The 27069-nt window shown below is 37.3% G+C and overlaps 2 protein-coding genes across 2 annotated transcripts in view; one reads left to right on the top strand and one right to left on the bottom strand.

Moving 5' to 3' along the window:
- The first annotated feature begins 270 nt into the window (after positions 1-270).
- LOC306882663 (eukaryotic translation initiation factor 3 subunit L-like) lies at positions 271-7027 on the top strand. Its single transcript, XM_079437470.1, has 15 exons — positions 271-428; positions 593-635; positions 780-993; positions 1066-1145; positions 1231-1292; positions 1410-1479; positions 1854-1927; positions 2057-2228; positions 2315-2469; positions 2607-2777; positions 3113-3246; positions 3612-3785; positions 4233-4422; positions 4592-4672; positions 4778-7027. The coding sequence occupies exons 1-15, from the start codon at positions 399-401 to the stop codon at positions 4853-4855; spliced, it is 1728 nt and encodes a 575-aa protein (XP_079293596.1). The 5' UTR covers positions 271-398; the 3' UTR covers positions 4856-7027.
- The window catches only part of LOC306882661 (cadherin-23-like), a 258486-nt gene continuing 237726 nt past the window's right edge, over positions 6310-27069 (bottom strand). Inside the window, exons 38-67 of the mRNA XM_079437468.1 lie at positions 26835-27015; positions 26563-26696; positions 24441-24650; positions 24221-24328; positions 24041-24143; positions 23047-23172; positions 22220-22423; positions 21319-21777; positions 20189-20305; positions 19248-19472; positions 18938-19107; positions 18208-18345; positions 17995-18114; positions 16904-17081; positions 16313-16524; positions 15348-15542; positions 15123-15236; positions 13992-14121; positions 13293-13556; positions 12472-12633; positions 12111-12367; positions 11881-11978; positions 11588-11708; positions 11422-11501; positions 11223-11263; positions 11024-11084; positions 10681-10810; positions 10399-10521; positions 9556-9666; positions 6310-8441 (exon numbers count right to left, since the gene is read on the bottom strand). Of these exons, the coding sequence (XP_079293594.1) occupies positions 8103-8441; positions 9556-9666; positions 10399-10521; positions 10681-10810; positions 11024-11084; positions 11223-11263; positions 11422-11501; positions 11588-11708; positions 11881-11978; positions 12111-12367; positions 12472-12633; positions 13293-13556; positions 13992-14121; positions 15123-15236; positions 15348-15542; positions 16313-16524; positions 16904-17081; positions 17995-18114; positions 18208-18345; positions 18938-19107; positions 19248-19472; positions 20189-20305; positions 21319-21777; positions 22220-22423; positions 23047-23172; positions 24041-24143; positions 24221-24328; positions 24441-24650; positions 26563-26696; positions 26835-27015 (4911 nt within the window). The 3' untranslated portion in view covers positions 6310-8102. The remainder of the gene's footprint in view (positions 8442-9555; positions 9667-10398; positions 10522-10680; positions 10811-11023; positions 11085-11222; positions 11264-11421; positions 11502-11587; positions 11709-11880; positions 11979-12110; positions 12368-12471; positions 12634-13292; positions 13557-13991; positions 14122-15122; positions 15237-15347; positions 15543-16312; positions 16525-16903; positions 17082-17994; positions 18115-18207; positions 18346-18937; positions 19108-19247; positions 19473-20188; positions 20306-21318; positions 21778-22219; positions 22424-23046; positions 23173-24040; positions 24144-24220; positions 24329-24440; positions 24651-26562; positions 26697-26834; positions 27016-27069) is intronic.

Here is a 27069-nt window from a genome sequence, read left to right as displayed (position 1 = left end):
GCCAATTATGTTTGTTTCTATTGTTCAATAAAGTCGCTGGTTAAGAAAAAAAAATGGGATGTACCAATCAGATGTTTTTGATTTGAGTGTTTAAAGTCTTGTGTAGTAATACCAAAGTCTCTTTAAGACTTTATTTTATTTTATTTTATTTTATTTTATTTTATTTTATTTTATTTTATTTTAAAATAAATAAATAGTCTTTGGTAATACTACGCTATTCCAATTCAACCAAAGGATTCCGCCACTGGCCCACAATGCCTTGTGCGCTTCGACTGCGTCACCGGAAATATGTGCAGTGGACTTCCTCTCTCTCCTCCTCGCGTGCTTTGCGGCAGCTGTGGGGTTTATTAAAGGTTTATTAACAGATTAAACATAAACTAGAGGAATAAACATTCATCATGTCTACTTTCCCGGTTGAGGAAGAAGAGGTGAGTGCGCGTGACTGTAGAGACACGAGAGCGCGTTTGTTTATCTTAATCAGTGGAGCATCACGATAAGACTTCATTTTCATTCCCTTACAAAAGCCAACCTGCATCTTAATGTTAAAATATCAAACTGTATAATGTAAATTCTCTCCCTTTGTTGTTTGCAGTATGACCCTTATAACGTTGTAAGTGATTATGACTGTCACACCGGTAAGTAACGTTAACGTTATTGATTATCAGCTGTATGACCATTTAAATGGGTGTCTATATTTATTAATGTGTTGGTAATATTAAGCTTTTTGTCATCCCGATAAAGCCTCTGAGTACTATTAAACGTGTATGTGTGTTTTGCAGGCGACCCTAAAGCTGATCTGGCGTTTGAACGTCAGTATGAGCACCAGCAGACGTATCATGTGATCCCTGAGGTCATCAAGAACTTCCTGCAGTATTTTCATAAAACCATCTCGGACCTGATCGATCAGAAGGTTTACGAGCTGCAGGCCAACCGTGTGTCCAGCGAGAGCATCGAGCAGAAGATCTACGAGATCCAGGATGTGTATGAGAACAGGTGCGCAGCCGTACGGTTATAGACTGTGTTCTGGTGTCTGGAAATGTTGATTTATCTTTTATCTCGTTTTAGCTGGAACAAGCTGACAGATCGCTTCTTTAAGACTTCTCCATGGCCGGAGGCAGAAGCCATCGCTTCCCTGGTTGGTAACGGTGAGTGATATTTGCTCATCAGAGGCTCTGAATTGTATTTTTCTTTGCTGACATGGACATATTTTTTTTATTTTGTCTGTTACAGATGCGGTTTTCTTGATCCTCTACAAGGAGCTGTATTACAGGCACATCTACGCCAAAGTCAGCGTGAGTGTGTTTGCTCATCTGTCTCGTTGAATGACAACAAGAGTCTTTGTGAATAGAGTCTCAGCTCTTGTCTGATGTGAAGAACCGTCAATAATGAGCCTTTTTTTTCATATCCAGGGAGGTCCAACTCTTGACCAGAGGTTTGAGTCCTACTACAATTACTGCAACCTCTTCAACTACATTCTCAGTGAGTGCAAACTCATCATTTACATGTGATGGAATTCAATTTGGGCAATATTTCAAATGTTTGTGTTGTGGATAAGGTGTTTTTAGCATATAAACAATATGAGTAAAATCATAAATGTTAAGATACTGTATGTATCTTCCTAGTTGGGCAACATTTTACAAATGAATAATTTTAATTATAATAATGAATTCATTCCTTATTGTAGTTTTTAAAGTATTGTCAAAGTAGATACTATTTTCCCTATACACTACTGTTTAGGTAAGTTTTTCTTTTTCTTTTGAAAGGCATTAATGTTTTTTTTTCAGCAAGAACATGTTAAATTGATCAATAGTGACAGTAGACAGACAGACAATAGTGATGTTTAATGTTGTCAGATGCTGATGGACCAGCACCTCTGGAGCTTCCTAACCAGTGGTTATGGGACATCATTGATGAGTTCATTTACCAGGTGAGTACAAACAGTCTGGTTAGTTGAGGAGACCCTTTGTCCTCTTATACTGCCGCCTTCTGTGTTACTGATGTGTTCGTGTAGAAGTGAAGAATGTCAGGTGCTGAATTCTCTCTCTCCATTCTGCAGTTCCAGTCGTTCAGCCAGTATCGCTGTAAAACGGCCAAGAAGTCAGAGGAGGAGATCGAGTTCCTGAGGAGCAATCCCAAGATCTGGAACGTTCACAGTGTGCTGAATGTCCTTCACTCTCTGGTGGACAAGAGCAACATCAACCGTCAACTGGAGGTGTACACTAGCGGAGGTGAAAGACGCCAACCAGCCCTCATTCACTGGCTTTCTTGTTTGTCTAATTCAGATGTCAGTGTGATGCTGGTGTTTGTGTCACAGGTGACCCAGAGTCTGTGGCTGGAGAATACGGCCATCACTCTCTCTATAAGATGTTGGGTTATTTCAGTCTGGTGGGATTGCTGAGGCTTCACTCTCTGCTGGGCGATTACTATCAGGCCATCAAAGTCCTGGAGAACATCGAGCTCAACAAGAAGGTAAGATACTATCGCACTATTGTCGCTGAGTGAGTGCTGTTGTCTCAAGACAAAAAAAAAAAAAAAAAAAAGAGTTGGATTTGTGTGCAGCATGCTAACATTGTTCATAATCAAATCTGGTTATTTGTGTTTTTCAGAGCATGTATTCACGTGTCCCCGAGTGTCAGATCACCACCTATTATTATGTGGGTTTTGCGTATCTGATGATGAGACGCTATCAGGACGCCATTCGTGTCTTCGCCAACATCCTGCTGTACATGCAGAGGACCAGAAACATGTTCCAGAGAACCACCTACAAATATGAGATGGTCAGTGATTTTTGTCTTTTGTAATATTGGTTGTTTTGCATTATGTTGTATGTTGCTTTAAAAAGGATTATTTTTATATATATATATATTTTTTTATTGTGAAATGCTCAAATTACTCTATTACTGTAAAAAGTATAATGCGGATTATATACAAAATGCAAAAAAATGTCATTATTAAATTATGCAAATCTTAATGAAGGTGCTGTAATTTTGTGCATTAATATTCCAGGTGTTTTACTTGAAGATTGTATTTGTTTTATTCTGTTGTACTTTCTATTCTGTATTGTCATACTGGTGTGATGCTTAATCTAAAGAGCGTTTTGTTTAATATACAGATTAATAAACAGAACGAGCAGATGCACGGGCTGCTGGCCATCGCTCTCACCATGTACCCCATGCGCATCGATGAAAGCATCCACACACAGCTGCGCGAGAAATATGGAGACAAGATGCTCCGCATGCAGAAAGGGTGAGAACACACATTATGCTTGATTACAAAAAAACAGTAATATTGTGAAGTATTATTGCAATTTAAAATTTCAGTGCATTTTATTTTTTGATGAAATAAACTTTTCTTAAAGAATCCTGAAAATTAATCTTATTTGTAACTTTATAAATGTCTTTACCAGTCACTTTTGATTAATTTAATACATCCTTGCTCAGTTTAATGTTTCAACGACAAAAAAACCCCCAAAACTTTTGATCGGAGTATATGCAATGCAGCATATATTTCGATGATATTTTAAAAATGAAAATATATCATATCAATTTACATAGACATTCATTTAAAATAAAAGGAGAAATTGAATTGTTTTTTGTATTTCTCTTTTTCAGAGATCTTCAGGTGTTTGAGGAGTTGTTCAGCTTTGCCTGCCCCAAGTTTCTGTCTCCCGTAGTTCCAAACTATGATAATGTTCATCCAAATTATCACAAAGAACCATTCCAGCAGCAGCTGAAGGTGTTTGCAGAGGAGGTGCAGCAGCAGGCGCAGCTCTCCACCATCCGCAGGTACAACAGCCGTGCATTCATGTTGAGGGCTGTTCTGTCTCTTTTGATGAAGAACAAGAATTATATGATGTGTAATGAGCTCTCTGTCACTTTTAGCAATCATTCTCTTATTTCTAGGGCTGACCATGGAATTATTGGATGTTCATGATATATTTATAAATAAACTTTGTGAATATTGTGGTACTTTAATTTTTCCTTTTATTTGACCTTTTGGATTCCTGTTTTGCTATATTAAAATTATCAATCTTTCTTTAGTGAACAAGGTTTAAACTGTAAAAATCTATTTCATTTAAAAAAAGATTTAATCTGCCTATTAACAGCTATTTTGAATAAAATTGTCCAGCTCTACTTGCGGCTGAATGTTATATTCCCACAGCATGTGTAGAAGCATTGGCTATGAGGAAATGCTCTGAAATGTCCTCTGCTGCCTCCGTGTGTCTCTCTCAGTTTCCTGAAGCTCTACACCACTATGCCTGTGGCCAAACTGGCTGGATTCCTGGACATGTCCGAGCAGGAGTTTCGCATCCAGCTGCTGGTCTTCAAACACAAGATGAAGAACCTGGTGTGGACCAGTGGCATCTCTGCTCTGGACGGAGAGTTTCAGTCTGCCTCTGAGGTCGACTTCTACATCGACAAGGTGTGTGTGTCTTTAAACTGCCAAATTGAACACTTTCATTTCTGAGATTAAATATAGGGCTACCATATTCATGCCAGTTTACTTCTTATTTTGAAAATAATATTTAGTAGGCTGGAGGTATTTTACTGACAAGTCACTCTAAAAGTGAATTTACGTGGTCTTCCATCAGGATATGATCCATATTGCAGACACCAAGGTTGCCCGTCGCTATGGAGATTTCTTTATCCGACAGATCCACAAGTTTGAGGAGGTACATGCTCATGAATAATTTTTAAACATTCATATAGATTTTCTTGTTTTTGAATGAAATAACTACATTGTCACATTTTGATCGTATCTCTTTTATCTTCTGTAGCTTAACCGAACACTGAAGAAAATGCCTCTGACCGGCGCCACCTCGGGTTCGACCAACGCCACAGCACGTGCCACATAATGCAGATCCCACCAGAAGAACTAATCAAACCCTAATTTGATCTGACTGTGATATTCACCAATCACAGGCTAACCCAGACTTCTCAACCAATCAGGAACCACCTCTGATACTCTTTTACCAATCGGAGGCCATTTCTGAACTATAATGTAAGCCCTTTCAGTTCATTTCAGTGACTTGTTCTGGACACAAGTGAAATTGATGGAAGTTTGATGTGGCTGAACTGTAGTTTACATCTTAAATATAGTGGGCTGAAACAAAGTTCTTTAATTGTTCATAAACTGTTCTGTGTAAATTACCACTTTAAATTTAGTGACAATTTACATAAGGTTCATGTTTCATAAATGAGGCTCTAAGTATCTGTTTACACTTACATTTTACAAACATGAAGGCCTGCTATGTACCCCTAGGTGGCAGAAGAATCTTTGTATTCACTTGCATAATCTAGCATGAGGATTAAAAACAATACCAGCTATGATGTTTTGTTTCATTTATTTTGGACAACTTTGGGCTCACAACATATTCCAGCAAAAAATACCTTCTACTTTGACGGCAGCATTTATTATGGGTGTCAGGATTGTGTAATCATTTTAACTTTTCCAGTTTGATTTTAATACACTATTCAATAAATAACGACTTTTGAGAAATTCCATTTTCTGTGTCAGTGCAGTGTGTACGTGTATCATGGGCCACATAACTCTTTAATATCCTGCTGCTGGGCTTCAATACATAGAGGAATGCCGTCCTTATGATGACTGTTGCTTTGGTCAATATTTTATCATCTTCAGAACCTTAAGGCAAAACTGTTGCATATGTTCTTTATTCAAACAGGATCCACAAAGATTTTCCATCTACAGCCTCAACGCTGGTGACCAGACAATAATGAGAGGGGGAAAAAAACTTACAAAAAAGGGAATATAAAAATAATAATGCCTTAAAACACCATTCAAATAATCTGGTATAAAATGTTGAAAAATAAAAACAATTAAAGACAACAATTTATACTCAACTCTGGTAGGTCAGCATTTTTCTTTTCCAAAAATATCTTTTGTAATCTTTATTTTTCTATATCAAAAAAGTAAAGGAATATAAAGACATGGTATTTCCCCTTCTTAGGTGGCAGTGTTCTGTCAATGAACCATAATAGCTTGACTTTTATATTTTAACATTTTGACTTTTCCCTTTTTTTTTTAAGTTATGGCATCGCATGAACCTTTCAAGCACTAGATAGTTTCACTGCTGTTTTTATTAAAACACGACACGCACAAGTCCCTCAGTTTGAGCAAAAATGAAATGGTTTGTAGTTGACCAGACAAACCTCTGGCCTCAGTAAGTTCAGTGGAAACAGTGTTTGGTCTGCTGACTGGCTTTCCTCATTGGTCCATGGAACAGAGTTTTGTCCATTTTCTTGAATGCAGTCTTCCACTTTTTAGGTCACAAATTTTTATTTTTTTTTTAAAGTCATTTTTGTAATGTCTTAAAAGTCACTATAAAGACAACGACACAGAGCAGCTTGCAATACAGTCTATGTTCTTGTTTCTTTATATCAAATGGGCTTTTCACACTTGTATGTTAACCCATGGTTTATAAATAAAGCACAATTTTACATTAATAATTTACTCTGGGTTAAAATTAAAATTTTAAAGCATGCAACCTGCTTTTACAGACGTGGTAATGTGGCCATCTTGATTTAAAGGTGTAGCGTCTCATTTTTCATTAAACAGTAGTATTGTAGTACCACTCAAATTATTTGGATACGACATTACATTATTTAGCTCTATCAATTATTCACAATTCACACAGTAATACCAGTAAATTGCCATAAAATTACTGGACAGCTTTACCGGTTAATACGAAAATGGACTGTTTACACAAGCAACGATGTCCCATCTTTTATTGTTAAAGCACCAATAACACATCAGTTTCAAATTACCGATTAATTTCAATGGCTCAAATAACTGATTAATTTTAATGGCTCTGGATTGGCCCAGAGTTTAATGTCACCATGTTCTGAACTCTTACGTGCTCATTCTGGTAATCTTCATTCTGCTTTCACACAGAGCAGATTACCAGTAATTTACTGGTAATGTTACAACTTCTCGTACCGGTAAATTGCTGGAACGAATTTGCTGGTATTTTTGAAAAGATCCTGTTCACAAATTATGTCTAACGGTAATTAACCGGTAATTTACCAGTAAAGTCTGTATGTGTGAACGAGGCTTTACGGCATTACGGAACTATCTGGAAAATACTGTGACATCACCAGTGTTTTGACTGGTACCGCAATAATACTATAGCAGTAGACAACTAAAAGTAAGCCATTTGTAGGTTGGATTGGGCGAAAAGACGCGGCAACATGAGCTCAACCAATGGCGTGCGTTTAGGGCGGGGATATCCATTTTTCGATCAATGGAAGAGAAGGGAGCTGTTTGGGACCCCTGAATGAAAAATTAGAAACTTTGCAATTGTGCTTTGTGAATTTAAACACTATAGAAAAACAATATACATACAAGAATAATAAAATAATACTGTTTCTTAATCTCTCCAGTTAACACGTTTACCATCGTTGTTCAACATTTTTAAACACTGACTATTCTACTAAACATATCGTAAAAAGATACTTCCTGCAGCCATACAAAGTGCATGAATATTTGAAAGAATTAATTTATGACTGGTTGTCTATTGTTAAACTCATCAACGTATACTAGCACTGCACTGTTTCACACTAAATACCCATGGCACTGCAATAAACAGTGCTAAATCTGTTCTAGCTTCAGAACCCAGACTTAAACCCTTTTTCAATTTCCAAGTGTGAAATAATGTTTAACCCAGGGTTAATCGCGGTGTGAAAAGCCCCAGAGATATACTCTCATTAGCAGTTCAAAGAGTTCATTATACACATATATCACCTTGTTATTCCCTGGTGTCCCACTGAAATATGAAAAAGTAACTAAATAAAAACTATTGTCCGTATTCGGCCTTCCACTGGTCTGAGAGTGCATTCATTGCCCGTGTGTAGTTTGAGTGTGTGCGGTTAAAGACTCAGTACTCTTGAAGTAGCCCTGACAAGATGAGCCGCCCTTGATTTGGGTGTTACAGGTCCAAATACACATCTACACACCCTCCTCACACCTGGCCCTTACAAACCTGAACTCTTCTGCACATCGCAGGAAAGAGTTTCCATTGAAAGCAAAGAACCAGGAGTGGCATGCACATTGTAGTTTTCTCAGACCAGTGAGGCCTCGGCTAGTCATAATTCTGTGATCTCTAATGGACTCTCAGACAGAGTGTCGCTGCCCTTGTTTCTGTGCAAAGGTGTGGATTTTGCAGATTCTGTTCGGGCGTTGCGTTCGGCATACAGTCCGCCGTCTGCGTGCAAGGCTTCAAGGGAGCGTGCCAAAGCCCGCTGGTCATCTTCTGGCAGGCTGTTGAGGTCAGAGGTCAACAGCGTGCCTGTGCTGCCATGAACCGCATGCACCCCGTCAGGACCCCTGAGCTCAATTGGGAGTTTGTGCTTAAAGCGAAGGGTTCCTCGACCTCCGACACCAACACGCTCATCGTCATCCTCATCCAGGTCACTTTGGATCAGCTGAGAGAGGAGAACATGGATGAATGAAAATGATGCATGATTGATGAGTGATGAATGCATGGATGGATGGATGGATGGATGGTTGGATGGATAGATGGTTGGTTGAATGGATGAATGGTTGAATGAATTTATGGATTGGTGGATGTATATAAAGGAATATAGGATACAATGATAAATGGATTAACGTAATGATGGAGTCACAAATGCATGTATGGGGGATGTAATTATGGACATGCAAACATAGATTGATGTATGGAATTATGAATTGGTGGATGGATACAGTGATGGATTTATGGTGGGATGGAATTATGGAAAGATACAATAGTAGTTGGATGCATGGATGGATAGATGCATGGACAAGTGGGTAAATGGGTGGAATTAATGGTTTGTTTAGTTGATGGATGAAATTATGGATGGTTGAATACATTTATGGATAGGCAGATAGATGCATTAATGGAGTGGTGAATATATGGATGGTGGGATGGATTTATTAGTCAAATGCATGCATGGAATTATGGATTGGTAGATGAATAGATGGATGCATGATGGGCGAATAAAAGGAATGATGGATACAATGATGAATGGATGGATGTAATGATGGAGTAATGAACAGATGCATGGTGAGATGGAATTATTGATGGATGCAATTGTAGATGGATGAATGGAATTTTGGATTGGTAGATGCATTGATGAATAAATGGATGCATGATGGTTGGATAGAATGAAGGATAGACAATAGATGATTGATATTATGGATTCAACAATAGATATATGGAATTGGTTATTTTAGATTGGTAGATAGATGCATGGATGGATGAAAGACAATGTAAGGAAGAAGGAGAATAAATACACATTAACTACACAAACTTACAATTTGACAGCAGTTTTAGAGGAAACACCAAGAAGTGAGAGCAGCAAACACATCTGTGAAGCAGTGAAGAGCAGTGAGCAGGCTGTGAAACAGCCTGGGAAACATCAGCAGGGTCACATGACTCTGGACAGCAGGAGAACCCAGGGTTTATACTGATAGGACAGGGTGGAAACGTATTCAGCCAGCAGTGAAAAAGAGGGGTGTAGAGGAATAGCAAACACAGCACCCTGTTACATCGCCCACCTCTGTGACTGATGACTGGTCACCGTGGCTGGTTGACTTGGTGACCAGGCGGGCGGCAAACAGCTTTTTGAGTCTCAGGTAGTCATCCAGAACCACATTGAGCAGCGAGCCCTGATTGGATGGCAGTATTGGTCATGTAGTGTATTATGAACTGAATCCTTCAGCATGATTCTGGTATTTCACCTCATTAAGAACACGATCTCACTCCACATTATATTATATTAGGTTCCAAACTGAGTTTAAGTCTTACTTTGGACAAAATATCACCATAAATGTTGATTCTAAACTGAAAACACATTTAAAACATGTCAAAGGATTTGTGTCTAGGAATCAGGCCTTAAAAAGTACTGAATCTCTATGATGATAACATCATCTATTTGTGACCCTTAACCACAAAAGTAAAAATAAGGGTAAATTTTTTGAATTTGAGATTTATACATCATCTTTCCATTGATGTATGGTTTGTTAGGATATGACAATATTTGGCTGAGATACAACTATTTGAAAATCTGGAATCTGAGGGTGCAAAATGGAAAATGCAAAAAAAAAAATCTAAATTCTGAGATACTTGCCTTTAAAGTTGTCCAAATGAAGTCCTTAGCAATGCATATTACTAATCAAAAATTAGGTTTTGATATATTTATGGTAGGACATTTACAAAATATCTTCATGGAACATGATCTAATATCCTAATGATTTTTGGCATAAAAGAAAAATCGATAATTTTGACCCATACAGTGTATTTTTGGCTGTTGCTACAAATATACCTGTGCTACTTATGACTGGTTTTGTGGTCCAGGGTCACATTTGTGCTATCAAAGATTTTGTAGTGAATGTTCTCACCTTGATGGGCCCCTCTCTCATGATTTGTCCTAGTTTGGAAATGTTGTCATACTCCTGAATAGCAGCTCGTAGATATCGGTCATCCTCTGGTTTAGAGGCCTGAGGCTCACGCCCAAATGTACCCTATAGAAGACAAGATATTTATTTAGTACCCTATAAAGTGAAGAGGACACTTAAGTACACCACAAAGGCAAGAGAAGACAAAGAGTAGGTCTGGGTTCTTGTGATGACAATACATGCACCATGGCATGATTCTGACAAGTGTTTTTGTGAGTTTATTACATGTGTGCGAGCCGGGCTGTTCCAGAGGTCAGCAATGTCACTTAAGTCTTCAGGAAGGTCATCCTCATGCTCCGCCTGTGCCGCTAACTCCAGATTCCTGCAGAAAGGATCTAGCCACACTGGATTTGCTCTACAAGCACATACAGAGAAAGAGATGCATTGTGATGCAATCAATTAAACCTTGCAATTCAGTCTATGTTAGATAATAATCAACATTGTATTTTGAACATATCTCAAATAGTAAGAGTATGTTAAGTTTTGTGATTATTTTAGCAGTCTGGAGCTCTGTTAACATATATTCAAAAAGGCTCATATCAACAACACCGTTGCATCGCTCACTCACCCTTCAAACGTGTACTTGTTTGTGTTGGGCATATCCAGAATATCCATCAACCCCTGATTTCCTGTAGATAGAGAGAGAAAAATAAACATGATTTTACCTTGACAACAAACAAAAAGCCATGTTTGTTAAACTTCAACTGGTGTGAGGATTAGTCTCTGCTTCCTCCAAACAGATGGATGGGACATTCCCAGCAACTTACCTGTGGAGCCAGCAACAATTGCCTTCAGCTTCCTTTTGTGCCTGTTAAAAACAAGAAACAAAAAACTCAGAACCTCAGATACCTGGTTAAGCATTGAACAGGAAGTGAGTGAACAAGGGAAGTGACAGAACAGGATTTTATGCATTAATTTTTACTAATCTAATGAAAAAAATCGAATGCTTTTAATGACAGTACTTACACTGTGCGGTAATACCAGTTCATCAGTATAAACAACATAGCAGCAAGGAAGAGTAAAACTGCCAAGATGATAATGGCCATCTGAAAGAGATGAATAGGCATTCATGCTGTATATAATGTTTTATTAATTCAGCAAAAGCATTGTATACAAACACACACACACACACCTGTAAGGTGGTGAGGTCGTCAGGTGCACGAGCAGTCACAGCAGGCTGAACATCCAGAATGTTGTAGTTTCTAAACAGATTCCTCAACTGCTCCTTGTTCTCATCAATCATCTGAATCACCCTGAAAACCAATTCAGCGAATCAATCAATCATCCTCAAAGGATCAAAGCAACTGCGGAGGAGACTACAGCATTAATCAAATGCAATAATCAATATAAAAAATAAAGCAAGCTGTATAGTTCAGGAAATGCCCATTTGATAGGTATTGGTCATGTTTGGTATATAAGTCTTACCTCTCCACATCTAGAATACGGTTGGTCTGTTTGTTGACCACATGAATCAGAACATCGGTTTGAGCGAAATTCACTCTTCCCTTTTTATCCACGTGAAACTATGGGAAAGAAATATATGATTCACTCTTTGCATGGTCATGACAGGAGAGATATTGGATATTACTGTACAGACATGGACTGTAATCTAATTTCTAATGACAGTAATATTGGCAGCACAAACCCACGTGTACCTGTACGTCATCAGTGTTGACTATGGCACCTGTGATGTTTGAGAGCAGGTTTATAAACTCTTCTTGAAACAGTCGGACACGCTCTGGTATCTCATTAATGACGATTTTCACCCGTTGGTCGTCTCTGAGAATGTAAATGCCCACCAGAGTCACGTCACTGTGTCCTGCCAGATCTCTCGCCAGAACCTCCACCACAAAATAACCCGGATCATAAGCCATAAACAGGTCAAACGTCCGGATGATTCCATCAGTCTCACCTGGAAAAAAAAGAAGAGTCGCTAAACAACATAACACCAATAAATGGCATCTAAATTAACTGACATTTCAACCGAGAGTTAAACAGAGTGTAAAGCACACACACCAATGATGAAGACATTGCCCATGTCTTCAGAGTCATTGGAATGCAGTTTGATGTAGCGGATGGAAAGAATGTGATAAAGAACAAGACTGTTGTTGCCAATGTCATTATCAATCGCTTGAACCCGGATCAGATCTGAGCCCACTTTAGCATCTGCAGCCACACCTGACAGAGAAAGAGAGACAGGTAAGCTTAAGTTTACTTATCTAAACAGAGACATACCATAGAGCTTGTCACAGGGGTTGAAATAAAATAAAATGTAAAAACAATTACAATATTTACATAATATATCAATAACATAAATTTTTTTCTTTTTATTATATGAAGGTCACATTAAAATAATTTTTTTACCATATTTTTATAGCTTATTTATGCAGGTTTTTCAGAGAACTAGATCATAGAAGTTTATTAGAAGAAATTTCTTATTAGTTTAAGGGTGTGCACACTTATGCAACCACATTATTTTAGTTTTCCTAAAAGATTTCAGCTTGTTTTTTAACTGAGTTGTGCCGGTTATAGTTTACATTAAAGGTGGAAAAAGTTCAGAAATTATTTATCTTGGTCTCATTTTTTTACATCACAGAAACCTGCCATTTTAACAGGGGTGTATAGACTTTTTATATCCACTGTAAGTAAAATACTTAAGTACTGTTAAAATCAAATGCCTTTTACTAAAGTTGTTTTGGAATTGGTGACTTGTAACTTGTAGTGGAGTAATTTTCACGGTATCTCTACTTTTACTCAAGTATGGTTTTCAGGTACTCCTTACATCTCTGTAAAATAGAAACTTTGAAAATGGTTTCAAAATACAACAAATATGTCACCTGCGGTGTACTCCATCTTTGTGAATCTTGGAGACTGGTCGTTGATGTCCTCAAGGAAGATTCTTACTTCCTGTAATGTAGGGTCACGGCTTGGGTCAAGCACTTGGGCCCGCTGTGACCTTTGACTTCTCGGAAGAGACCAGCTTCGGTTACTGGAAGCTTTAACGATGATGGAATACACTGGGATTTCTTCCCGATCCAGATCTTTTCTGACCCGTACAACTCCGGCCACACTCATACCAAAGTTTCCCTCAGTATCGCCTCCTAGAAAACAGCATCAGAAATGCAGTTAACAAAATGTTTACTCTGGCCATGTATGAAATACTACCAATGTCCTGCTAAGTCTAAAAGGAAAATTCTAAGTTTCTCAGAAATCTGAATTTCACCATCTCGTTGCTGACAAAATTGCGCAAACTGAATTGTACATTTGTAACTGCAGGCGGAAATGTTCTATGAAGAAAGTCCCGACCTACAGTAGTTGATCAAAGATGCTTGGTTCACTAACCTTCATATACTGTATATTCTTTCATGAATATATTCAGCAAAGAGAGATTCAGTAATTCAGTAAAATCCAAGTACAGTTCACATTAAATTCTGAGCCTCGAACAGCTGAGCAGAGCCAAACACTGGATCAGCATGGTATAATGATGTAAATGTATCTATAGGGGTTATTTTTATTATTTAATGTTGTTTCCGCACCTGCAATGAAATAGTAGACGATAGCATTAGAGCCCTCGTCTGCATCCACTGCTCCAGTCACATTCCCCACAACGGTCCCGGGAGACGAGTGCTCAGGCACTGACAGAGGCTGATACGGCAAGCTTCCTCTCTGAAATACACGCAACACACAGAATTCAAGACTTAAGCAATAAATGATGGGAAAAATTTTCAACCATCACGTTTCATGATGTAAAAGTCCTTTTAAAGCCTACTGCATTATATTTCATATGCAAATTTCTAAAGCCTTTAAAATAACAACATGATCAAAACTTAGCTGAAAAACCTGTTTACTACATGCCTTCTGTCATTTGATTAATTGTTTTCACTTTTTTTTTTAAAGCAAAGTTTTTGGTAAATTTCTGAAAACATCCACATACGTGTCTTTCTGCTGCAAAATCTTGCGCTAGAATAACTTTTATATTGATAGTAATATTCAAGACAAAGATTTACTAGACTGAAGCAACGTAGGGTTACTTGATTATCCGTTTATCATTTTTAGAAAAAATCATATTAAAATGTGAGCATTAAATACAATACATCAGGCTTTTGAGGAATGTTATTAACATCTGTCATCACTGCAGCATACTACATTATATGTTTTGTTCCATAATCAAAGTTTTCATAAAACTAAGCATTTAAATATCTTACTAAGACATTATGGGGAGGTACAGAGTGCAACTGATATTTATATGCATTTTACGTAAGTAGATTATTATACTGATATAAAAATCGTATTGATTTACATTACAACCAATCAGAATGTCATATTATCCAAATAAATATCAGCAACAGCATCAAATTTCATATTTTTTACTCTGTTTTGCCCTCTTTATATAATTGAGGTGTTTTCTTTTCCTCCTCGAGTATGAGCTTCATATTATATTATGAGGCATAAAAGCCTGACGTATCAAATGTGATAAACACAAATGCAAACAAATATTCTGTCTAAAGGTTCATTTAAATATTTCATTAAATAAAATAGGTTTTTAGGACTATTATTGCATAGTCAGGTTTTACAGGGTTAATATTAAACTGGCCAACTGGCCTATAGAGTGTACTTTAAAAACAGTGATATATCTGATAATCAAAAACAAATGATCAAAACATTACCGGAGGTTTAAGAAAAACAGGTTCATTGTCGTCGATATCAGATAAAGCCACCTGCAGCGGCTGCATGGTCTCATATGGGACGGGCTGCCCGAGGTCATACGCCACCACAACCAGCTGCACACCAATACAGAGATTTCAATTGTTATTGCCTCATTTTTGAAGGTTTTCTGCTGTTTTCGATTGTCTTTTATTTAGAGTTGTATCTGGTTAGAAAGAAAGACTCACACTGTACAGGGCTTGTTTCTCTCTGTCCAGTTTAACCGCGGTGGTGATCACTCCGTTCACTGCATCAATATGGAAGTTCTCCCAGTCCCTATTTCCTGCTCCAGTCTGCAGGAAGCTGTACCGGACTTCTCCGTTCACCCCCTCATCCTCGTCTGTGGCAAACACTTCATACACTACCAGCCCAGGAGGCTGTTCCTGCAACAACACACACACATAAAACATGACTGAATGCTCACTCATACATGATGTCTGACCCTGAACAAAAACAGGTCATCCAATCTCGCACAGCCCAGATCTGGGGCATCAAATTTGACAGATCTCCATGTGACAGATTTGAGTCAAACTATTGAGCAGTACTGAAAAAAGTATTGAACATTCGTCCATGCGAGAGATTTCAGTCAGAATTACAAGCAGGGAATCTCTTCATTTATATATATATTTTTTTGTGCCATTTAGTGCTTCTGACTCTAATCAAAGGCATTGCAAAGATTTTAAAGACTTGTCCTTACTGCAAGAGGAACTTACAAAGTCCTCAAAATACCATCTGCTATGACACTGTGGTTAACATCTCTCTGAGTCACTGGGGTGGGTTGCATCACTTGGGCTCCGGAATAAAGGGCTTTACAATGATCACAAAGATCTGCAACATGATATTTTCGCTTTGACTGTCAGACGTATACAGGAGGCTTGACCACATAAGCAAACACGAGATCTCTACTGCATGTTTCAGCATGCAACTAGACAGCTACATGTAATGGATATTCCTATGAAGTTCCTGTGATGTGAGAAAGACAATGAGGAAGACAGAAGAAGAGTGCTGTGGGATAACTGAGAATACATCAAAGTGCTTGAGTTGTAATTTGTAGGATGAGTGAGAAAGCCTGCATTCACGCAACATCACATTCAAACAAAGAAAATATGATTTAGTAATAAAAATGAACGATTGGTTTTTCACTGTTCCACACCTCAAGTATGTGCATGATAGTGCCATTGGCAGGCCGCACAAAGACTGGCCTGTTATCATTGACATCTATGACGGTGATCTGAAGACTGGCGGTTCCCCAGAGAGGTGTTCTGCCATGATCAGTCGCTACCACAGTCAGATTAAACCTCTCAAAACTCTGCAGTAACCGCAGGGAGCGAATCAGCCCAGTGTCAGGATCCAGAGAGAACGCATCTGTGATAGAGAGAGGAAGAGACATCAGAAACATCATCAAACTATGTAGCCATACTCGAGTGCGTTTATCAAACTGTACATGGAAAGTAAATTGAGAACGTCTTGAATTTCCAATTAATTTCCCGATTTTGAATCAAGGTAGCAAACACAATGGTGAATAGTAAGTTAAGATAAAATTATGTAAGTTAAAATTTAAGTTAAAATTGTGTGTGTGTGTGTGTGTGTATAATTTACTATAAAAAAGTAATAGAAATCCAATTCAATTAAAATTACAAGAGCCAATTCTTTAATCCTAAATTTGCAACCAATTTATCTATTTTTTCTGTATATCTGTGTGTGTGTGTGTGTGTGTGTGTGTGTGTGTGTATATGTGATTTACCCGCTCCAGGGCCCTGTAGACTATAGGTAAGTAATGCATTCTCCCCCTCATCGAGGTCAATGGCCTTCATTGTGATCACTGACGTACCAACCGGCTCATTCTCAAACATACTAGTGGTAAAAACTCTCTCTGAGAAACGTGGACGGAAATCATTTACATCCATCACTGTTAACTGCACCTGATAGATACAGAGAGAGAGAGACGGAGCTCAGAGATCTGATACAGAGGTGTTAAGGTGGAGTAACAAAAGCTGTTTTGGTTGTTTCTCAAAGTATTTGATGTTAGCTCATGCAAAACTGTTCACATGAAACTGAAAATTTCTGTGTGAAAAATGCAAACATCTAAAAGAGAGTGTGATATCTGAACACTGGTTGGGAATCCAGCAAACCAACAATTCCAATTAAAACATATAATGATGATACAGATCCTGAAACAGTTACTGGCCATCTGGACTCACCAAAGCTGACCTGTAATTGAATTTTACTCACATTTGGAGTTTTTAGTAAGTCAATATTATGCAAAGTTTGCATTGAAAATTGCATCAGCTGATGGTATTTTAAATTTCTGCTTGTTTTGCTTCTATACTTCCCATTTCCTCATAACAACAGAGTGTGAATAGAGGAAGTGCAAGCTGAACATTTGGCCACTTCACAAACACGTCTTGTGAAACCTCATTTGCACAGCTGATACTCTCTTCATATCCTCCTTAAACAGGAACTGGAAGTGAAGGAGAGTCTGCCTTGACTGCGTCAAAGTCTCTTGCTCAAATCGTTTTATCCATGTTTGGTTTTTCTCTCCTGTGGTTAACGGGACTTTAGAGTTTGCAGAACAGGTTGTTTGAACGTTGATTTCACATTGAGATAAAATGAAAACACATGTTCATCTTTTTGTGCCTGAACGAGCCGGATCTAAGAAATTCTTATTTTATTTATCAGCTAAAAAGGGCAACATACGCTGCCTACAAGTTCCTACTCTTGAGTTTGGAAGTCATAATTATAGAGTAATGTTCATAAAATTATTTCTGAGGTTATAAAATGGGCGAAATTAAAAAAAAAAAAAAATAATTCAGCACATCCACAGATTCTATGTACCTGCACAGAGTTTTCCCTGCGGTTGTTGGGGCTGCCTCCAGGGTTGTCCCTGGCGAAGGCTGTGAGTGTGTAACGGTCCTTGGTCTCTCTGTCCAGGGCAGACAGGATGTAGATGTCACCCTGATATCATAAGACATTAAAAATGAACATAAATGACATTATAAATGGCATTTGTTATTGTCTTTGTTTTGTTTTCACACCAAATAAACTCACCGTAGTGGGTGTGATGCCGAACTTGCCCTCTCCATCCACTAGCCCGTATTCAATGACCGAGAACAGGCCAGAGTCTGCATCTGTCGCACTCACGCTTACAATAATAGTGCCTAGTGTAACATCCTCAAAAATGGACTTCTGTAAACATACACAAAATCTTCTGTTTAAAAGACTCTTTCTTCATGCTCACCAAGGCAGCATTTATTTGATTAAAAACATAGTAAAAACTGTAATTTTGTGAAATATAACAATTTAAAATTGAATACATTTTTAAAATGTTTTCATGTGATGCAAAGCTGAATTTTCAGTGTCACATGATCCTCCAGAAATCATTCAAATATGAATATCTTGTATGAATACAAGAAAAAATTATTATTATTAATGTTGTGCTGCTTATTGGTTTTTGGAAAATACCATTTAATCTGAAAATAAACTGATTTTGAAAACTGTGATATAAATCAAATGTATGTTAGAATGTACTTCTAACTTAATTAAATAATCATTGGTTATACTTTTGTAACTACTATAATTTGTCATTAAGATTTCTCATTAAATAAGCAAAAAGCAAAACAGATGCATTAGCACTAAAGTGTCAGACTTTTTGATGCCACTATATGAGCTTCACAGCTCTAAATATCCTTCATCAGAACGAAAATACTTAATGGATTTAGCAGGAAAGTAAAACATTAAATCTGCACGGTACCCTGACAATCTGTTTGTACTGATTTACCTGATATATTGGTTGTTGAAAAACTGGGTTGTTGTCGTTGACATCAACAATCCGCAGATAGACAGGAAGCTCAGCAAAGCGAGGAGGTGTGCCATGATCCTGAGCACGCACTGTGAAATTCAACCACTGCACTTGTTCATAATCCACCGTCCGATTGGCCACAATTTTACCTGTGGATAGTAATTTAGAAAAAAAAGCCCATGTAGATTAGAGATGGAATTAAATCAGCAAAACCCATTTTCAAGCTTCAGTCATTTAGGGTTTAGGATTAGACCACTGATGGAAATACGGATGTTTTTATGTTTGTAACCTGTAGATGGGTCTTCGAGTCTAATGTAGTCTCCACGGGGCAGGTGTAGGAGCTGATAGATGATCTGACCGTTGGGTCCTTTATCAGGATCCACAGCTGTCACTGACAGCAGCGTGGTACCAGGCACGGCACCCTCCAGAATCCTCTCTGAGAAATTTGCTACCCCGAAAGGACGAAAACGAGGAGTGTTGTCATTTACATCCAGCACGTTGATGGTCAATTTGGCTGTGGAGAGAAATAATTTAAAACAATTAGATTTTCCGGAAAGTGGAAAAGAAACTACATTTTCCCCCCAGGCTGATTTAGTGCCGGTCAAGATTGGAAATTATAGGAAGGAAAACCTGACAAACTGGAAGTTGTTTACAGCATGGTTTCTGGCAAACCTGCTTAACTTTGCTAATCAAGCCGGTTAATAAGCCTGGCTACTAGTGACTAGCACCCAGAGCGCATACAGGGTTTTTTCAATAGTTGCAATAGAAGATAGAGAATGCAATGTGATCAATCTTAAAGGAATAGTTGTAGAAGTAAATGAGTTTGTTTCTTTGAACAGATTTGGATAAATTTTGGATTACACCATTTCCTCACTAATGACATTTCCAAGAGCTGCTAAAAACATCACAATAATCCACAAGTAATGTTAATAATCCACAAGAATATTTGCAATAAACCAGTTTTTCGCTTCACAAGACATTAATGGATGGACTGGAATTACTGGTGTGGATTACTTGTGAGGTTTATATCAGCTGTTTGGACTCTCATTCTGACGGCACCCATTCACTGCAGAGGATCCATTGCTGAGCAAATGTGTTATAAATGTAAATTTCTCCAAATCTGCTCCAATGAGGAAATAAACTCATTTATATCTTGGATGACCTGAGGGTGAGTAAATGAAATAGATGAACAAATGAACACAAGTAAGTAGACAGATAGATCTTTCTTACCGTTGGGTACACTGACGGACATGTCAATAACATCACTGGCGTTGTCATGCACTGAAACGATGATCTCAAAAGTGGCAACCAGCTCTCGGTTCAGGGGATTGCGTACAAACACAGCACCTGAGAATAAAGATGGGCACAAAAATCAACACAACAGAGCACATCATGGTTCCCCAGAAGTAAAAATCACATTCATTTTCATTCAATACATTTAAAAAAAATGTATAGTGTTTAGTTGCTGTATTCCAAATGCCCTTCAGAAGTTTGGGATCAGTAAAGTTTTTGATATTTTTAAATGAAGTTTCTTATGCTCATCAAGGTTGCATTTATTTGATCAAAAATACAGAAAAAACTGTAATATTGTGAAATATTATTATGATTTAAAATAGCTCTTCTGTATGTGAATATATTGTAAAATGTAATTTATTCCTGTGATGGTAAAGCTGTATTTTCAGCATCATTACTCCAGTCTTCAGTGTCACATGATCCTTCAGAAATCATTCTAATATATTGATTTATTGGAAAACAGTTGTGCTGCTTAATATTTTTGGTAACCTGTGATACTGTATTCAGCATGTTTGATGAATACAAAGTTTAAAAGATCAGCATTTATTCTTTGGAATGTGTTTGAAATGTATTCTTTGTGGATGTGTTAAATTTATAAAAAGCAAATTGTTAAAATCTTTTATAGTTAGAAATGATTTCTGTTTTGAATAAATGCTGTTCTTTTTAACCTTTTATTTATCAAAGAATCCTGAAAAAAGGAATCACGGGTTCCAAAAAAAATATTAAGCTGCAGAACTGTTTCCAGCATTGATAATAAATCAGTATATTAGAATGATTTCTGAATGATCATGTGACACTGAAGACTGGAGAAATGGCTGATCAAAATTCATTTTAACAGCACAGGAAGAAATTATATCTTAAAGTATATTAAAATAAAACAAATTGTAATAATATTTCTCAATATTACTGTTTTTTCCTGTATTTTTGATCAAATACATTTAGCCTTAGTGAGCATAAGAAACTTCTTTAAAAAACATTAAAAATCTTACTGATCCCAAACTTCTGAACGGTAGTGTACATGTGACGAGTGCAACTTCTGCAGCAAAAATGTCGTAAGACATAATCACCTGTGTAAAAGTCAATTCCAAAAGACTGCTGCAGCCCTTCCACTGGATTATTCCCATCATCCTTTGCTTCCACAGAGATGATGTAATACTCCAGTCGGGGTCGAAGATCAGGGTCCTCAGCGGTGAGCGTAGCTACGACCTCTCCCGGTGGTGTTGACTCATTAACACTGATGGTCTGCACAGGCCTTATGAAACGAGGACGGGAGTCGTTGACATCATCTAGAACGACAGTTAACGTCGCCGTTCCCGAGAGAGGGGGTGTGCCTCGGTCAGTTGCTATGACAACTAGACGGTATGAGCTACGCTCCTCTCGGTCCAGCGTAGCATTGCCGACCACAACGGCACCAGAGAGAGCGTCAACGATGAAACGGTCCTGAGCGCCGCTGTCCAAGCGATACTGGAGCCAACCATTAGAGCCCGCATCAGCATCACTCGCCGAGAGCTGCGTTACTACCACACCTGAAAATACACACAATATTACATAAAACACACACTCTCTATATACTGTACATTTAAAATTTAAAATGAAACCAATGATTTTGTTTTGTATTTCTAAGTATTTCTCATTTCTGTTTTCATGTAATATTTGCATTTATATTTCACTTTTATTTTATTTTATTACAGCTTTATTTAAATTTAGAAACATATATACATTAAAAAGTAATACATTTGTAAACAAACAATCTTATAAAAATAATTAAAAAATACTAACTAACAAATAACATTATTATCAATATGTATTATAGTTATTATTATTATTATAAATGATTTTTTATTATTCATTAATAAATATTAATTTATAAATACAACACACTCACAATTACACTGCAATGGGGCTCAACGAACTAGATTTTTTACCAGTTCATCCACCTCTATTCATTGATACTCTATTCTGTCTCACCTGTGGGGCTGTTTTCTGGTAGGTGTACAGTGAAACTGGATGGATTGAAGACAGGTGGGTTGTCGTTTATGTCGAGGATGGTGATAGTGAGTGGAACGGTGCTGTTTAAACCTCCCACATCCTCCCCAAGCAGAAACAGCTCCACCCGTGGCACAGAGAAAGCCTCCCGGTCCAGCACAGCACCCCCACGCACTGATACCACCCCTAGAGAAGCAGAAAGAGGGGGTGGGAAAGAGAGCGTGTCATGAGCGGGAGTAGTGCTTGATTACAAGAAACTGTGGGTGTATGAACGGTGGGAGGACTGTTATCTTGTATAACTGATGGCACAGATATAAAAGTGTCTGCATGTTTAAAGGAATTAAATTTAAGACCATTTCATCATTGGACAAAAAGACCAATTTATAACCAACTTTAAAAAAAGATTGTATTAAAGGTTAAATTAATTTGATGTTAAAATACTTTCTTAATTTAATATACAAAGACAACTTGTGCAAACTCTATTATTGAGCATCCCAACCAACAGTAACACTGACTTTAGTGGCTTGAGTTTATCAGTTTTTCAACCAATGGCAGACAAGGAATGTTTGGGAAATCTGTTATAATTTTTCTATAATTTTAAATGTTTTGGTAACACTAAACTAAAATAAAAATGGACTGTACTAACAGATAAAAAAAAAAAAAACTAACAGAAAATACTACAAGGTGAACAGACAAACTGAATATTAGCCTATTGAAGACATCAACACAACTTTTTAAAAACATTTTGAGGCCTTCAATTTTGGAAAACAAACAGACATAACCCACAGCATCTGTGTTGAACTACAGACCTGTGCGTGAGTCTATGGAGAAGAGGTCCACTCTGCTTCCCAGAAGACGATACCTCACCACTGCATTTTCCCCAATATCTTTGTCCTCTGCTAGAACTGGGCCGTTCAGAATCAACACAGTGGTGCCTGATGGACAGACAGACAGACAGAGAGAGAGAGGTTCAGAAATTTGGCTTCAGAGGTTCAGCTTTGATCTCATGTTAAATGAGCCATAACCATCACTGTTCATCCCGTATTTATTTACCCTCAGAATATGTTATATTAGTCAATTTCGGCTGCCCAAGAGAGTCATAATCTAGTTTTTCATGCTTACTTTCATGATTATTGAATAATGTCAGACTTGTGATGCCACCTGAAATCCCAAATCACACCGTTTACCACCATTTAAGCCAGAGGAGCCATTTAAGCCTTGATACTGTTGCCTTTATCTTGCTCAGTTGGGGTTTAAAAGACAACTAATATTAAGAAAATGTTACTGATTTGACTGCACTCAGATGAGAACAAAACATGAATAATACTATGTTATTATTTTACTGAAATGAATCAACACTGAACTGAATAATCATTGTCTTCTGTAGACCTGCTTATTGCTGAATTGAATTTGTTTTATAATTGATGCACTTTGCAGCTGTTACTGAACTGAATTGAACCAACATTAAATTGAATAATGACAATTTGTACTGTATAAAGTGCTATAAAAACGATGATCAAGTGTTAACATCAAATTCAGAAACATGAAGATTTTAGAAGAAGCAACTTTTTCAAATTTGTTTAATAAATGGTATTTTTGTTCTGAAAGTTACACAGCGTTTTAATAGTGCAACAAACTTGTGTTTGAAAAGATTTGTCATGACGAAGGCAATCAATGCAGCCTTCTTTTAAATCTGACAACCTTCTAAAAAAGGTAAAAAGCTTTTCTTCTCTGCCCTTTCTTTGAAGAGAGGACATCTACACAATCTTCATTTCTGAGAATCAGGAAGTGGTTAACAAGAACCTGTGGGTGAGTTTTCACTGATCTCGCCCCTGTAGCTGGATTGAGTGAAGATGGGCCTGTTGTCATTCACATCCAGCACCGTCACCACCAACAAATCTGAGTCCTGAGCAGAGAGAAAGGAGTCTCGTGAGAGTGTTCACCTGATGGTGCTGTGAAACCTGGAAATGCTGTGTTATTTACCCTGCGTGCGATGCGAGGGTTGTCTGGGTTGTCTTTGACGGTGATGGTGAGGCTGTATTCAGCCACTCTCTCTCTGTCCAGCGGCCTGTTCACCTGAACCACACCTGACTGGAGGGAAGAGAACATTGGTCTGTTCACTCGTACATTGTTATTTACGTCTCTTATTAAAAAGGGCAAAAAACTCTTATTCTTTTCTTCCCTATATCCCTCTGTCTCTTACGGTCTCATTAATGTAGAATGATCCATCACTGTTGCCGGCAGTGATGCTGTATGTGAGAAGAGCGTTGTGGCCGCTGTCCGAGTCTTGTGCCCGCACTTGAGTGATGGAGGTGTGAACAGGTGCTCCCTCACTCACGCTGGTGTTATAGGGTAAGTTGAGCAGGATGGGGTCATTATCATTAATGTCCAACACCTGAATGCCCACTACCACCTGACAGAGAAAAACAAAACCACCAAATTAGTTATGGGAAATATTTAAGTGATTCAGTGCATACTAAAAATAGTACCAAATAAAATAATTAATGTAGCTTGAAACAGTCCATTTCCTTTTTTAAAGTGTGTATTCATGCATGATTTATAGATTTTAAGCATTTTCTTTCAATGTTTTCTACTGTGGTGAAGAATGGAAAAGGAATGGAAAAAGGGGATTTAAGGGCCTGGACCACAAAACCAGTCATATTGAGAAATTGAGATTTATACATTATCTGAATGCTGAATAAATAAGCTTTCCATTGATGTATGGTTTGTTAGGATAAGACAATATTTGGCCGAGATAAAACTATTAGAAAATCGGGAATCTGAGGGTGCAAAAACATCAAAATACTGAGAAAATGGCTTTTAAAGTTGTCCAAATCAAGTTCTTAGCAATGCATATTACTAATCAAAAATTAAGTTTTGATATATTTACAGTAGGGAATTTACAAAATATCTTCATGGAACATGATTTTTACTTAATATCCTAATGATTTTTGGCATAAAAGAAAATTCAATAATTTTGACCCATACAATGTATTTTTGGTTATTGCTACAAATATACCCCAGCGACTTAAGACTGGTTTTGTGCTCCAGGGTCACAAATGTACTTGAGTTCTTTCGGATACACATTTAAATTGCACTTATTCTTTGTATTAAAGTTCCAGGTTTGCTGTGTTTATTTGTAGGGTTTCACAATTTGGCCAAAAGATTTTGTGATTATATATCAGTATGAGTAGAAAATATAATATAATAAATATAATTAAAAAATAATTATTATGTATTTAATTAATAATAATTATTATTATTCTAAAATATGAAAAAATAAATATTGCTATGGTAATATTTTACTGTAAAATACAATTTGAGGATAATATATAAATAATATAACAATATTTTTATTTTACAACTGTAAGCCATACATGCTTTATAGATTTGAATAATTTTCTTAAAACATGTTTGATTGAGGCAAAAAAAAAATTTGACAAAAAGAGGCCAAAAAGATTTTGGGGGAAAATCTAACTGTAATCTTTCTGATAAAAAAATAAAAATAAAAATATTTTTTTATTGATTATTTTTATTTTTTAAGCTCCATGTTTGCTGTGTTCATTTGTATTAAAAAGAGAAAAGACATATTGCTATTGCACTGTAAAATAACAGATTGAGCATTTAGGAAAAATAACATCATAATAACTTTATTTTACAACACTAATATTTATGACTTTTAATTTCTTAATTTTCAAATGTTAAACACAACAGAAATGTTAAACACAAATGTTAAGGCACAACAGATGGATTATAAGATCTTCTCATTTCAAGTAAGATTACAAGGAAGATGGTTGGCATATGTTGCATTCCCAAATGCATGTTTTAAGTGATCCAAACTCAGAGCAGATGCAGAAATGAGTCTGTGGAAAGCATTTTACTGTGAACCAAGCTTCTCTGAGAACAAATTATTTTGCAAAAGTAGCTATTGTGCAAAAGAACCCAATGCCACCCCATTTTGAAACACACAGCTCATATATCTAAATAAATTTCAGACTTTTCAGTTTCAATTTTCAGTTCAATTTAGATCAATTGAGCAGCTCTAATGACAAAATATGCTGTTTTTAAATGTATGAACATCAAACTAAAATAATAATAATGATTTTTCGAAATAACACATACAATGTAATTAATTTGGCTTGATGCTTCACTGCAAATGCAAACTGTTCACAACAAAGAGGTTTTGTGGTGTCACAGTGCAATTTTGCATGTCCTAATAACGGCACATTTCCTTTCCACATACTCAAAAGCATGTACTTTCCCATCGTTTTATAATTTTGTGCATAGTATAAGAATAAGAACTGAATGTGTGTGGGAGGGTTTACCGTAGCGCTGAGCGCTGGCGTTCCCAGATCTTTGGCAGTAATGGTGATGTTGTAATAGGCGATAGTTTCTCTGTCCAGCTCTACATCTCTCCTCACTCTTAGCTCTCCCTCAACAGATGAAATTACCATCTCATCTGGGAAAGAGAGAGACAGAAACAAACAGAGGTAGATATAAAGGAACAACACATTTTTAAAGGCAGACAAAAAACACACTAATCCATTTTCTGATTGAATCTGTATCAGCTGTCTATCATACACACACACACACACACTTTTCAGGTCTCCTGCGGTGATGCTGTATTCCACTTTTCCATTGGATCCTGAGTCAGCATCCGTGGCTTTAACGGTCCACACACGTGGGCCCGGCTGACCCTCTGTGATTTCAAATGGGCCCTCGAATGGTCTCGGGAAGATGGGTGCGTTATCGTTCACATCTACCACATTCACAAGGACCTGCGGTATAGGACAGTGTGTGAGTGTGATATAAAGGAATCACGAGGACTGCAT

The sequence above is a fragment of the Barbus barbus genome, assembly GCF_936440315.1.
Source record: "Barbus barbus genome assembly, chromosome: 16".
In the NCBI taxonomy this organism is placed as follows: Eukaryota; Metazoa; Chordata; class Actinopteri; order Cypriniformes; family Cyprinidae; genus Barbus; species Barbus barbus.
Note: the sequence above shows the minus strand (reverse complement) of the source record. Positions and strands in the feature narration are given on the sequence as shown.